Source organism: Chroicocephalus ridibundus, chromosome 5 (genome assembly GCF_963924245.1).
Source record: "Chroicocephalus ridibundus chromosome 5, bChrRid1.1, whole genome shotgun sequence".
Classification (NCBI taxonomy): Eukaryota; Metazoa; Chordata; class Aves; order Charadriiformes; family Laridae; genus Chroicocephalus; species Chroicocephalus ridibundus.
Window position 1 is genome coordinate 9,904,440 of NC_086288.1, and position 14,914 is coordinate 9,919,353.

Here is a 14,914-nt window from a genome sequence, read left to right on the forward strand (position 1 = left end):
CTAATCACATTAGTTAGAAAAACTTGCAAGCTAAGTACATCTCCAGTAAATGACTCCAAATCCACGTAGTCCCATTTAACAAATAAGCGAGCCGGTATTAGCATGTCATCCCGTCATATTTTCCTGCATCCTCTCCACGGCCTCCCAGAGGGTCTTGCTTGAAGGACAGAAAAATACAAAGATTAATGATAAACTGCACATATCTTTTTTTTTTTTTTTTTTAATCATAAGGCACAGCTTTGTACGCCAAAAGATTTCTGCAAGCTTTTTCTACGACGACAGATAACTCTCTTATTACTCAAATAGTTCTACAAATTCTGAGGCAGCTACTTGAGGATTCTGATACTACGAAGTATCATTAAGACCTTACAATTGAAAATTACAGGGGAGGAAGAAAGGGAAGCTCGAGGAGGAGCCAGCCAGCCAGCAGACAGATAAAATGCAAGATGCCTCCAGGATGCAGAAGGATCATAGCCAGAGATCCTCTCTTCCTTCTGGCTGGAGCTTGCAGAGTTGCCTATTTTAAGTAAGGAGCCTGCTTGAGCCTGACTGCATACAGCTGCCAATAATTATTTCACATCATAACTTACAGAACCAGAGCAAAACATTCTCCGACATAGGAATGACTTAGGTCAAATAGCAAATAACATTTTATTTCATTTACAGTGATATTTTTGAGTAGCAAAGGAACCATGACATACAGGAGCCTGTAATAAAAGTTCATGTGTTTTATCTTTATAAAATAAATGAAATCATACACACAATATAAACAAATGTGTTCTTTGAAGACATTTGAAAAATGTCATGTCTTGATACCTATTATTTTACTTACTGGTGTCTGTTCCATGCCGTCTCTTCCATTTTGAAATAGAATGTAATTGTCAGCATGATAGCTTTTTTTTCATCCAACAGTATTCTCAAAATCCAAAAATGCTGGTTATCGATGCATAATCTCCAGGACGCTAAGTTTATAAAAATCTTCACCTGATAGCCGAGTCACAGATCAACCAGATATTTGACTTAAAATACTAGTTACCTTGCAAACAAACATACCACTACTGCACGTAACAACTGAAAAAAGCACCCTATTAAAAAATTAACCTGTCCCTCCATCCCCCTTTCTTGTCCCCCCACCCACTCCAACCCTTAAAGAATCTTTTTTTGTAATTCATATTTGGCAACACTTAATGTCTTTATACAGATTAGGATCTTCAACCCATAGTCAGGCTCTTCGTTGATTAAAAGCAGTCACAAAAGTAGAGAGAAGTGACTATAACAAAAATCCATGGATACCATGTACACCTTCTTGGCGTTCAATGCACAAAGCTATAAAAGCTGAACATAATTTTGTGGAATAAGTCCTCTCTTGCCATTTAGTGTGCCTTCTAGCCATCCTGGTTCTCTGGAAAATTGCACTGCAAAAGAAAAGGAAAAAAATTACTGCATCTTTTTATGCTTGAGGTAGTACTCTTAGCTTTAGCTCCATGACGCCAGGCAAAACATCCATAAAAACATCGAGTCTTCTGCAATGACCAGTTTAAGCATCTGGCTAAGAAAGACGAAGAGGATGATTAACTTACATACTTGCGTAAGTGAAATAGCTTTTAGGTGCAGGAGACTTCATTAAGGAAACAGTTAATGGAACTTAGAACGGGTTTATAAAACAGAAAAGGGGGAGAAGTTAGAATTCCTATCAAACAGTGGGGGGCAAAGCAAGACCAAAACCACCTTGAGCAGAGGTGATGAATCTGGAAGCTCAGAGCCATAGAAAAAATGGCAGCAGACCTTACTCTGCATGAAAAGTAAGCATGGAAAATATTACAGGGGAAATAGAGCCAGATCTCACTCCAGGTACCATCTCTTCACAGAGTAGAGCTGCTATCAGAAGAGCCCGATGGACAAAACTTGAATTATTCTTCTGGTTTAGTCCTCTCTCTGAAATTCCAATACGTAGTGCTATTCACAAAACACAAAGGAAGGGCTTGAAGGATAACGCCGTGTTCCTTATTGCCACCCTAAGTGTTTAGCACTGCTGAGCCCAAAGTTTATGCAAGAGTATCCGTGAATCTAAAATAAGAAAAATCTCAGCTCTAGCCTCTACAGGCCCCACAAGTTATTCTGTGAGCAACAGAACTAATGAAATCTGGCTTCCTATATATATTTTGACCACATTTGACAGGAAATTAAAAAAGAAGCATAAGCCTCATTTTTTTTGGAAAACAGGCTTAGAAGTCCTCAAATTCCCCTATCAAATTTGTTATAAGAATATGATACAGGTACCTACTTACCTATGTAACTGCAAAATCCCACACTTTCAGCGACCTACGGTATTCTCTGCCATATTAATTTATCCTCACAGTTCTTCTGAGACAGACATTATTTAGGGAAGAGATCAGACAAATGCTGAAACACGCTGCCAGCCATGTCAGTGCCTTATTTAAAACACATTAACACATTGGGGAAATGTGATATTTGTAGCCTTCTACAAATCAGGGAAATAACAGTTAAGAGAGAGCAGCATGTTAAGTCTCACTTTCAAAAGCACTGTAAGGCTCTAAATTTGAGCACTTAAAACATACTTTTCTCTAGTTTTTTCCTCGTGTCCTATTATTGTCAGACAGTGAAGCTGGAAGCTGTGCTCAGAAACCCCAGTTTAAACAACAGCTACAGCTCCAAGGAATCCAGAAAACAAAACTGCTTTCAAATGATACTGATAGTTTAGATTCGGATCAAAAGCCTGGGCTTATATTTACAATGAATCTGAATCTTTGACAGAAGATTCCAAAGGAAAAAAAAAAAATACACAGAAAATTACCTTTTAGAATCTCTGCGCGCACAGTAACTTACATTGCTATTAGTAATTAGCAGGCCCTCCTCTGCCTTTGTAATTTTTATTCCACAATTACAGAGTACACGTGCATTTGAAACTGCGTCGCTGACACCACCACAAACCTCCCTGCAGAAGCTCCACGGCAGCGGCTGTAATTCTACCCCTTCCAGCAAATACGCCAGCAGCTGTAGCGAGCAGCCAAAGCTCCCCCTGAAGTCTCCCGTGCCTACGGAGCACATCTGTATTACAGGAAACAAACTCCAAAAAAATGACAGATTAGGAAGAAAAACAACTAGAAAACCTGGAAGCAGGAAATCTCTACTTGTCCTCTGGAGCTCAATCTCAAGTTACATTAGAGAGAGGACAGATATTACTGGCATATGAGTGTCTATAAATCAAAGGCCTGCTGGAAATGAGGGGAGCCCTCGTCTGAGAGGATCACACTGAAATTTAAATTTACCTAAAATTTGCCCAGGGGAGGAAATGCTCAAACTGTGATGAATCACTTGGCTCAACACAACAGCAAATTTCAGAAGAAACATTTTCTAAACAAGTTTGATAACATAACGCTGAAGTCACCGAACAGCAGCACGTTCAGAGATAACGCACCATGGCCGGGCAACGGGCCTTGAGTGACAAGTACCATTTTGACCCCAGAAGACTAGACGTGGATGGTACAACTGAGCTCTGTGCTTGGGAAATTAAATATTACAGATGTACATTACGCAGCCCAGGGCCTCGTAATTTGTTAGCAGAAGTTTCTTGCAACCTCTGCGAAGACTGAAGAAAGAATCAGCACTCAGACTACACGCAAAATGACCATTTCTAGAGATCAGGTTTTTTTTAAAAAACGCACCAAGAAGTAATTCTTCATATGGGGCAGCAGTGACGGCTCTCATGTCGGGTAAGACTTCTGCCCCCATTCAAATCACCTTACACACGAAGTAACCCTTATAAGTAACAGTAACCCAGATAACCCCGTACATCGCTGACTTCATCTGCAGGCAAACGATATTAATGGGGAAGCTGTCCAAATGTAAAGCTGCTTTCAGCTCCAACCATCCTGTTTTCTTTGCTAATCCATTTCCGAAGTTTAGCATCCAACAGCATTCATTTAAAATAAAAAACACCACACAAAAGACATTTTGCTGTCATGCACAGCTCCTCTTAAACCCAGGACACGGGCTATTTCTGAAAAAATACCCTGCTTAAGAGAAGATGTTCCGTAGTGTCCCCTTTCTGTCATTTCTTCTCCGTCAACAACGATTACAGTTCTTAGCACTTTCTCGGTCCTGCCTCATTTAAAAATACCTTCCTGCAGAAACCACAGATTTGGCCTTAAAACTACAACTCATTATTGGACCAAGCATCCCATAGGACTAAGTCTTATGTCAGCTAGGGACAGGAGGGGAAAATACCTGTAGCGTAAAAGGTGTGGAGCAGAGAACTAAAAATTAAACATTTTCAACCAGGTTTAAGAAGCGTATAGCAAGATGACACAAGATAACCGACCAAAGAACCACCACCAAGAGCCCTCACCTCTTAGGTCAGTGGAAATAGCAGCCAAGTTGAGAGCCCAGAGTGGGATGGCGGCTTCCTTCGTACCTGCTGCAAGGCCGTTTCAGCAGTCTCACGCTAGTGGAGGCAAAGCGGAGAGAAGGAGCATGTCTGACCATCAGTAACGACGGCAAGCGCTACGGGACAATCACGCCAGCTCAAATGGACAACCAAAATCAACAGGCTTTCCACTTGCAATGCGATCTCTCAGTACAAACTTTTCTGATTTCATCTTCTCAAGAAACACAATAAGGTCAGCTTGGCATTTGCAGCATTTCTTCTTACTTTGTTGTCTATAGGAAATCGCTTCAGTATTGCCAATGTTATGATTATCGAACTGCAAATACATAGAACTTGCAAGCAGCTCTTGCCACAGACCCAACGCTATAAGCGTTGTTCTGCTTTGGCAGCTCAAAAGTTTCATGGGTCTCAACTACAAATGAGACCAAGACTCATTTCCACAGTGGTATTATTCATTGCCTCGGTGCCACTAACTTTAGCGGGACTGAATCAGACACTGATTCACACTGATTTCCACACTGTTGTGGAAACCAGCTGTTTTGGAAGGGAGCAGAAACTGGGGAGGCAATCTAACACGCATGGTGCCTGGCACAAGAGGGCCTCCCTTTCTGAGGGACTACTTTATCAAAGTAATGACCCCAATAAGCTACATAAATGAGGACTGCATTTTGTGGGCAACAGAAATCTCGCTGCTAAAACCACTACAACGCCACAATACGCTTCCATAGAACTCAGACACGCTGGCCAATTTTTCACCGAGAAATTAAATTAAGGCAACAAAATGTGCTCGCAAGCCCGCCGTGCTTAGAAATCCCTAGGGGGTTTTGAAACAATCCCTGTGGGTAAAGTTGACCGCAAAAATAAACAAATATTTAGCATACTTAGGGTTAGCATGGAATTTGAAATTTTAAAACTTGCTGTTTCCCTCAAGTATGTTGTGAGAAGCAGAATTATCTTGTGGACAGGACACAGGGTTAGGAGTCAAGGGGTCTTCCCCCTGACTCTGCTAAAGATTTACTGCGTGACCACAAATAAAACACTCTGCCTGTAAGGGCTCAGGCTTGCGAACTAAAGCAAACACGCTGATACACCATGACAAATTAGCAAAGGTGGAATTCGGCTGGAGACTGCCCTATTTAGAAGCGTCTAAGCTCCTATTACAGCTGGTGGAGATCCAGTCAATACAACGAACAGAGAGAGCGCCCAAAGAGTACTTTGGCTCACCCTAAAACAGAGGCAAGTGGTTGGTCAGCTGAGTTGCGGCTGAGTTTCCTGAGTGCTGCTGAGTTTCCTGAGTGACCTGTGTGTAGACACTGAGACCTGGGGTCTCTTTCTCCTGAGTTGATTCCCATCCCACCTGACAGCTGAACATCGCTGGCAGTCCCGCACACACACCAACTACAAGGTAAAACGCATCAGTTTAAACATCTTCCATTTTAAAATTTCTCTTCCAGAGACCACTGCTTCCACAACACTGTTGGCAGGAGCAAAGGTTAAGGTCAAACTACCTTCAGTGACTTCTTAAAACTTCTAGCCAAGTCCATAGGAATTTGGTAGTGCTCATCTGGTACTTTTTATTGGTGAAGTGACTGTAACTTTCAGCAGCAGTTTGAGGTAACTACCTCCAAATGGCATGGAGGTATCTGAAAAGGAGAACATCTGTACACAGCCTGTACACTCAGTTTCTCCATGTGTAAAATGGAGATAATTAATGCACATGAATGTTTCCAAGTGCTTTGAAATCCACAGATGAAAGGTGCGCAAAGAAGTAGCTTTATCCTCACTTTTACCTCAGCAAAAGAATTATTTGCACATACAGTGCAATACGGTATTTTGGGAGTACTACTTCTCTTCGATGTAAATCCTTCATTTGTCAGTACCATAAAGACAGTCCAGAAGGCACTGCGTGAATAAGAGGGAAGACAGTGCCTTGGAGTCAAAAACCAGGGACGTTAACTAAGGCCGGCACTTCGTTACACTGGAAAAGACAGCGAGGGATGACAACGGCTGTGTGAACACGGCTTTTTGTGCTCCTGCTATGCTCGGAAGGGACAATCGGTGACACACCTTTCCTGAGGAAAATTACTATAACATAACACTTTCTCGGCTTTCCCCATATTTTCTCTGCCCCAAAACCCGATTTTAAAAATTGTAAAAAGCTTTGGAGAGAGCTATCTTTACAAGTTTTTCAGGAAGCCTTCCTGCTGGCAATACGGACGAGGAATTTTGTTGAGTAAACACCGTTTATGCTATCTAAAATACTTCTCCCTAGTGAAACTCCCATTGACTGACTTCTCTTTCAAGAAACAGAAATTTAGTAACGCTTGGCTCCAAGGCTGGCAAGGTTTCAATGCCAGGCAGTCTGATTATTCTTTCCATGATTATTGGGAATATCTGCTTCAACAACAACAACAAAAATATACAGCCAGCATATGTCTCGCACAATCTCAGATCAAACTCTGCTTCTTCCCATATGTGCCCTTATCCAGCTGCAAACTCTTCGAGCTTTGCCTCTAACCACTTGAATTATATTGTTATGTGCTGTCAATAACATAGCCTGTAGCAACTGGGAAATAAAACTATTGGCACAGCCTAAGGTAAATTGAATTGAAGATTTATAAAAAAAAAAAATTCCAGTGGATATTGTTCAGATTACATTATTCATTTTCTTACACAATTCAATTAAGTAGAAAACTTTGCCTTTTCTTTTTAACTTACCAGATGGTGCCTTAGCGTTTATATTCTATGACACTTTAATGGAGAGACTGTGGGATTCAGGGTAGCGCAACATACATGCAATATTGAAAACACCTGAATATGCAAATGTTCAGATTCTATATTCCTATCAGGTGATGTAAAGCTTAATTTAAGATATTAGTAAACCTAACCTTGTCAGACTGAAACACAAACAGATATTATCTTCCCCATTCAGAAAAAGGAAATGGAGACAGGAGTAAAGGTTAAATTCTTACCTTCTTGCACCAATATTGCATTTAGCAGCCATGACAGGTGCAAGACTCTACTTCACTAAATGCCATTATTCTGTCTCAGGCTGGAGCAGCCGGAAAGATTCATCCAGGATAGCAACAGATAAGAAAGAACTGCTGCAATCAACATCTATGGACCATGAGAGGCGAAACAGAAGAAGAACAAGGAAGGGAAGCAAAAGACAGAAGGAAACAAAGCAAAAAAGAGAGGGAAGAGAAAGGAAAAAACTCAACAAACAAACAGCGAGAGGTGAAAGAGGCAGGATTAGAAAAGTGAAACAGGCAGGGTAGAGAAAGGAGAGACAGATAAAACCTTCACTAATGGAAGCAGCGCTTTTTAGTAGACATTAATTTAACAGTTACTTTAATGGTTGATACTAGCTGTATGTCAACTTGATTGATGCGTTGTCACTTTGATAGTTAAGGTTATTGGTAGAGCAGCAGAATTGATGTATTATTACTTTAATTCTTCATTTGGGGGCTTTATTAGGGCATATGGGAATTTAAATTGAGTAACTAAAGAACCTGAATTGATTCACTGGAATGCGATCCCAGCATAGACACATGGGTGCCTACTGCAAAAAGAAAAGGCCTCTGTGAAGGCATTTCAGAGATTTCAAATATGAAGACTGGTCTGCACTTTTAATGAGAATATTTTTCTATACTGACAGACCCATCCACGACATAACCTATTGGGAACCATTATGGAATGGCCGTTATTACATATGTCCAGTTACTGCCTTATTACTTGCATGGTCTCCTTTTTTCTGCCAATCCACAGCCTACCTTAGGCTGAAAGCCTGCAGGGAAAAGACAATGCCTATAAAGTAACCAGGATACCGTGGAACAAATCAAAGCAAAGATATTCAGGGAAATGCGGTCCTTCCCATTGGAAATCTGCAATTAGGTTTACAAAATGCAATCCATGTAACCGTTTCCCAAGCTTCCAACTTTATTTGTACGATAATACGGAAAGAGAGTTGAAACATTTCTCCACAGCTGCCAAAGAGTCGAATTCCGTACTTGTTCTTGGACAATCCAACTCCCTAGTTGAAAAACTTGACTGAGGTTGTAATGCACCAAACCCATGGTAGCTTTGTCGTAACTTCTAGCGATCTCTTTGCACAAGAAAAGAATCTTAACATTGCTCTCACACATATGCGCGACACGCAAGCAACTGCTTCTTGAAAGACTTTCTTATCCCATGCCAACACAACAGGTGCGCAACCCTTGCTGTTCTGCCTTAGAAATGCCTCTCTTCTACGCATCAGATCTTTTCCCCCATGCACTAGATTATTTTTTTTTCCTGTACACAGTTTTATGTCTGCTGAAGATCCCCATCAGTCATGTTTTAAAAAACTTAAATTAAAATAACTGGTGTTAGAGACTTTAAAAAGAGCAATCATTTAGCTAATTCATCTTTAAAAGGTTTCCCACCTAACTTGATTCAGACGTGATTTGCCTGTAAGGCAGCTCTAATAGGAAATATCAAGTATGATTTTGTAAAGTGAGTTCTAGTAGGGAAGAACCTAGTGGGGAACCCAGACCGCCATACACTGGGGAAGAAGAAAAAAAAAAAAAAGCAGAACTGACCTCTGGACCAGGCTTACTATTTACTTGTTTCGGAGGAGGCCTATGGTCTGCCTGCATTAAAATAAGCATCACGAAGAACGTGTGATTTTGTTGTTGTTATACATGCTATGCATGCTAAAAAAAATAAATAAATTACGATTCTGCTGAGCCTGCCATTTGTTTCAGCTCATTAAACAAATTAGGAACGTTCTACTGGGGTTGGGGAGGACAGGACTAAAAGATTTTCATTTATGAGAAAAACTTTCCCACACACACTTTTGATCCAGTGCTAACAGAGTTAACAGGGTGCATTTTGGGAAATATAAGACATATTTAGTTAAGTTTTTAATGCTTGCAGGTTGATGTTTTCCAGCTGTTTTAGACTGTGTACTTTTCTCTTTTTCCTGCTGGATGTAAACTGGGAATTTGGAATGCTCCTCCTTTATTGGACATCCAACCAAAGATTCTCACACGTGGTATTTGAATGACCGGGCCAGTACATCTCCTAAGTGCGTTTGGTCATGCAGAATTAAATACCACTTTCCCTCTGGAAAGCACGTATCAGATTTCTGACCTGGTAGCAAGCTAAAAGCTGACAATGGATGAGAAGAAAACAGGCATCGCTGCAGAATTTCCAGATTCTTTAGAGGCCAGTATCCCTCTTACTACCCCCCCGCCTCGAGACAGACTGAAAGACTGAAATACCGGTCTCAGTACTCATAATGTTCTTTGGATGGAATTCTCAGATCACTTTGAATTCCCCAGTCTGCACAAAACTTGGATGAAGATTTGGCCAAACTTAAGAGTCTTCTGGTTTTTTAGTATGAATGAAATTTTGTTATCGAGGTCTTGCAACAAACAACGGTCTTACCGTACTGCTGCTATGAATTGATTTCTGCTTAGATTTATTATTAAATTGCATTCAATTAACAAGAACTGCTGAATTTGTGCAGGCCCCTGTTGAGCCATTCCATATTATCTCTTTCTTATAATAGGAATTACCTTGCGATAGGAAGAAACTATGTTCTAATGTCAATCTTCTGCATCTTCAGGGTTTGTATTACAGTAGTCACTGGCATAAGGTTTAAAAACTGAAACTGTTCTTATCAGTTTGAAGTCCCTGTGCAGTTGCTGAAAAGTAGAGCCATGGAAGCTCCCTGAGAAGCAACACAGTCTTCAGCACAGGAATCCCCTGCTGGATGTTCACATGTAATACTATATTTGGGTCCACAGGAATCTTTAAACACAGGCCTCCATTCTGCACCTCAGTGAATATTCCCTTTTCTACAAGTACACACACAGACTAAAGCACCCCTTGACCCAAAAAGTAAACACACTCTTTTCTCTCCCGTGATCACCTGATTTACCTGGAGCTCTGCTTGCTTGAAAATCATTGAACAGAAGTTTTTTTCTTTACATGAAAGCCCGTATGTTACTTTACAATGATAGTTCACATATTAAAAAACAAAAAACAAACAAAAAAAAAACCAGTTTTATAGACCTAAATGTTTTTCTCTATTGCGGAATAATCTTTTTGGTACTACAACACATTTAAATGCTGCTGAAAAATTAGACCAATTGGAAGTGTCACCAGAAATCAAAGGCATTGCCTCACAGTGCTAAGTACATGCTAAGTAGCTTCTGCGTACCAGAAATCATTTCCGTCACCAATTGTGTGCCATCAGCAACATTGACAGAATAGCAGGTAGGCTTGTATTTTTACCCAAAATCATTTAAGCAGTATGGTCAATTTGTTTTTCATTGCCTTATATTTACTCAAGCAGTACTTACCGTCTTCAAAAATTGCTCCTATCTGAAATGATAATTCAGAGCTGTGTTCTGCTTCACATGGATAAACTGCTCTTGCCTTTCGGTGGGCAACGCTGAAAAATGAAATTATGAATTATAGTAATTTTTGACTATTACACAAACACTCTCCTTTCTCAACCATTCTCTCTCCATTCTCATTTCGAGATGACTAAAACTTTAAACACAATCTCACATGCATCTTTACAGGCTTATAATTCATACACACAAATGCCAAAGCTGAAGCTTCACAGTTTACTGTTGGCATTTCTGACTATCATACTCCTAACTTCATGCACGCTTATTTTTATGATAGTTAAACTTGACTTTCAACTACAGTTAAAGTTTTGCCAAGTGCTAATCAGCAACGAAATCAATAGTAGGCCAAGCACACTATACTTAATTTATAGACTAATCATCATTACATCTTCTGAAATGTTTCTTCATGAATCTTGCAATTCAGCTTTTCACTATCACTCTACAGAATTTGCTTTTTGTATTTCTTTACAATACAACTTTACTAGACTACTGAACATGCTGTTTTGTCCCAAACACATTAAGATTGCTAAATATTTCAGGCTTTCTTTTAGAGATGTTCTCAGGATGTTCAGTAATAAGCCACCAATATGAATTTGTCCAAAGTACTCATTTCTCCAAGTACCATAAGCAGAGATCTTGGAATATGTAAGTATTTTTGGCATGTCTTATTTAATCACGCCTTTGCGAACTGACAGTTTGCTGCTGCCCAATGATGCTTTGTTTAGACACAGCACCCACACCATTAAATCATGTTTTGTTGAGCCCAGGCAACAACAACTACACATAAAACATTGGGAAAGATTCTCCCTGCCCCGAGGAACTTGCAGTCAAGCAGACAATGCAGTTCTGGTGCAAAATGTGACCAGTAATGAGAAACGGAATTTTCTTACCAAGTGTCGGAATGAATTTATGAATATACACAATTACTTTAATTAGAAAAGCAAATATTATAAAACTCAAAGGAAAAAGCTAAGACAGTGAACGCTTTCAAAGGAAAAAGTGAAAATGCTTCAAAAGGTGGACAACGACATTGGAAGGAAGCAGAAACAGGATGGAAGGAAAGCAGGCCAAAAGAGTGAAATGATTTAATGAAACCACCGAGAGAGGTAAATATATGGGAAAGTCTTTCAGAGGCAAGAAGGCTAGGTTGAATACCTTAAATTTGACATGGGTGGCTACAGAAAAAAAAAGAATCTGTGTTTTAAAACAAGTTGTAAGAGAATCGCTGCAGTAGAGAGACACTATGAATTGACCACCCAAATCAAAGTCCACTTGTATTAACCAACAAGCCACCGGCTCAATCTGTGTGCCTTCTACAAGGAAGGCGTTCAAAGGAAAAGTAAGACAAAGTCGACAGTTATTTTATTCTGTCAAAATCGCTACGGTTGCTTTTCTTGATTTGAGATAATCATTCACATACTGCAGGTGTGAATTAGCTATTTTTAAAAACATACAGAAAAAAGGAGGGAAAAGTTGGAGTGTACATCGTACCTTTCCACCGCTCTGTCACTCCCAGTGGCAGGGTTAGAGAAGAAGAAAGCAGATGGTACAGTATTTGTGGCAGCAGGGTTAGCAGACGGAGTATTCATCCACGAGACCATCGATGGGCGGCTTTGACCAGAACTAAGAGGAAATATATTCAAGGCAGAATTAACAACATGAATAAAATTTCTTTTCATACCAAAATGTTTGAATCTTGATAACTAGTTAGATCCTCAAATTCAAAACCAATAACAATGGTGAGCTGATTTTGCAGACATGGTCATCATACGATTCTGCATTTCCTCCTTGAAAGTGTTTCTCCTACGTGCCCTACAGTCCTAAACTAAGACAAATTACCTGAGATGTATGACATAACCAATAAAAAGACAAAACTCCACATCCCTTATCTAATAAAGACAGATACAATGAAACTGCATATAGCAGGCTATTATTTGAGCTGCCACTTCGCCTTTACAAGTTTTGACGAATCTATTTAAAAATCTTCTCAGTGCTGTACTAAGGTACGTACGACTGGGAAGATTTCAAAAAAGGCTGCAGCTATTACAACACTGGGATCACGATGCTGGCTCTGGATTGAGATCTCATTCGCATAACTGCGTAGATACTGCCTCAGTGGCTGCCCTCACGAACACACTGTTCAAATATGTATTAAATTAATGGCTGAACACACAGCTGCCGCATGAGGAGAAGAAATAGCAGCCAAAGTTAAAACTTTTATTAGTCATTGAAAACCATACAAAGTCCTCCCCAACATAAAGGATGTTCCTAATTTTACACCTTGAAGAACTAAAGCGTTCCAGCACTAGAAGGCTTTCTTTCACTGCACGGGGAAAACAACAAATAGTCCAAACGTTTAATGTCAGCATATCTTTGGAACAAAGAGCTGGACTTCAAGAAGTTTCTAAGCAGAAACAGAATTAAAGTCATTCGCGCACAGCTTTCACACAGGAATCATCCCTCAGAAGTACAGACTTAACAATACAGCGTTTATCAGTTCGTCTTATTCCAACATTAACCACCTACTTAGCATAAATCTGCAAAGTACCACCAAAATGTAGGAATCCAGTCAAGAAGGTTTTTGTGGCAGTGTAAACGCACACCCAGATAAGGCAGATCGACCAAAAGCAAAAAAAGTCTTCAACAATCAGCCCAATTACAAATGTAAATGAATAAAAGAAAGCAGGAAACCTAACTCACATAGCTCATTTTAATCTTCTTGTGCACAGGGATGTTTAATTTCTAGAAGAAAGGATCAGCACTGCTGGTTTGTGTAACATGGTTTACAACCAAATTCAGGTTTCACAAACTGATTTCCCCAGCCAACAGATCTCAGTCACTCTAGCAATCACATAGTTAAGCAGACATTTATTTTGATTATTAATTTTTAAATTTAGTACATTATAAAATGGCAAATGGCACATTCCTTATTTAACAAGACAATAGTTTTTCCTTTGGATCTGTGTCAGGCAGCATTTGGATGAAAACTGGAATTCACAGTGTATGAAAACAGCATTCTACAGTTAATTCCGCTAATAAAAATGAAACTTAAATGTGCTGGAATCATAACCAGAAAGCTTTATCAAAACATGCTCTGCTTTAAAAACTATCAGATTTACAAAATAAAGGAAGGAATCGTATGTGGTAAACTGAATGAAAAGCTGGATTGTGCTTTTCAATACATAGAAACGTATTTCGTGATTAACTTTGGGAACAGGACATACAGTCTGCTTCACTGCTTCTGAATCTTCCATTACACGGTTATTTACATCTTCCAATAATTACATACCTTTGAAGACCAGCACCTACATAATTTTGGGGTTTACTTTTATTTGAACTTGACTTTTTCCTCCCGCTTTTATCTAATCATTGAAAAATTTTCCTCAGGTAAAGCAAAAACCTTCAACTAAAAGCGACTTCGTTCAGAGAAGGAAAACAAAAAGCAAACAGCAGCATTTGTATTACTTTCTGTGAACACCGAGGATAAAAAATTCCTCAGCGCTACTGTAAAGTTTATAAAGATTGACAGAAGGTAGACTATTTCTCCCTCATTCTGCACATAATGTATATGTGCAGAATTAATTCTAATTCAGTAACATAGAAGGTGAACCTAAGACAAAAGTTTTCCGAAAGTGAATTTAAAAAAAAGTATCCTACTGGCATAGATTAAACTACTATAGTTAAAACAACGTGATATTTAAATAAAAAATATCTTCTTTTTGATCTTCAAATCATTTGAAGATCATTTATAATCATTCAAATAATTTCTAACATTAAGACTGGTGTCGGGGTCATTTCTGAAACCTGTAAAACTACAGAAAATAGAAAAATAATATTCCAAGTGTAATGCCAGAAGAGTATGAAAATGTGTCTAATGCAAACTAACCACAATTCAAGAATATTCTACCAAGTGGTCTTCTCTAGTGCATGCCTCTGATGTGTGTTGTTTATTTTTTCAATAAGTGAATAACAACATCTTCCATTTATTAGATATCTCATTGAAACGCATCATATTAATTTATGCAGCTTACTTGATTAGCTCTAGAACAACACACACCACCTGCGTGTAAGACACAGGATTAATGATTTCAAAATGATACTC

The 14,914-nt window shown here is 39.3% G+C and overlaps 1 protein-coding gene across 4 annotated transcripts in view; it reads right to left on the reverse strand.

The window, feature by feature from the left end:
* Window positions 1–1,128: 1,128 nt before the first annotated feature.
* ARHGAP10 (Rho GTPase activating protein 10) overlaps window positions 1,129–14,914 on the reverse strand; it is a 152,379-nt gene continuing 138,593 nt past the window's right edge. The window contains exons 21-25 of one of the 4 annotated variants that reach the window (XR_010071133.1): window positions 12,304–12,435; window positions 10,759–10,850; window positions 5,633–5,806; window positions 4,370–4,465; window positions 1,320–1,415 (exon numbers count right to left, since the gene is read on the reverse strand). Coding sequence is in view for 2 of the 4 variants with exons in the window: in XM_063335374.1 (XP_063191444.1) it covers window positions 5,634–5,806; window positions 10,759–10,850; window positions 12,304–12,435 (397 nt within the window). In the remaining 2 variants the exon portion in view is untranslated. The other 3 variants (XR_010071134.1, XM_063335375.1, XM_063335374.1) reach the window with 3 other exon arrangements.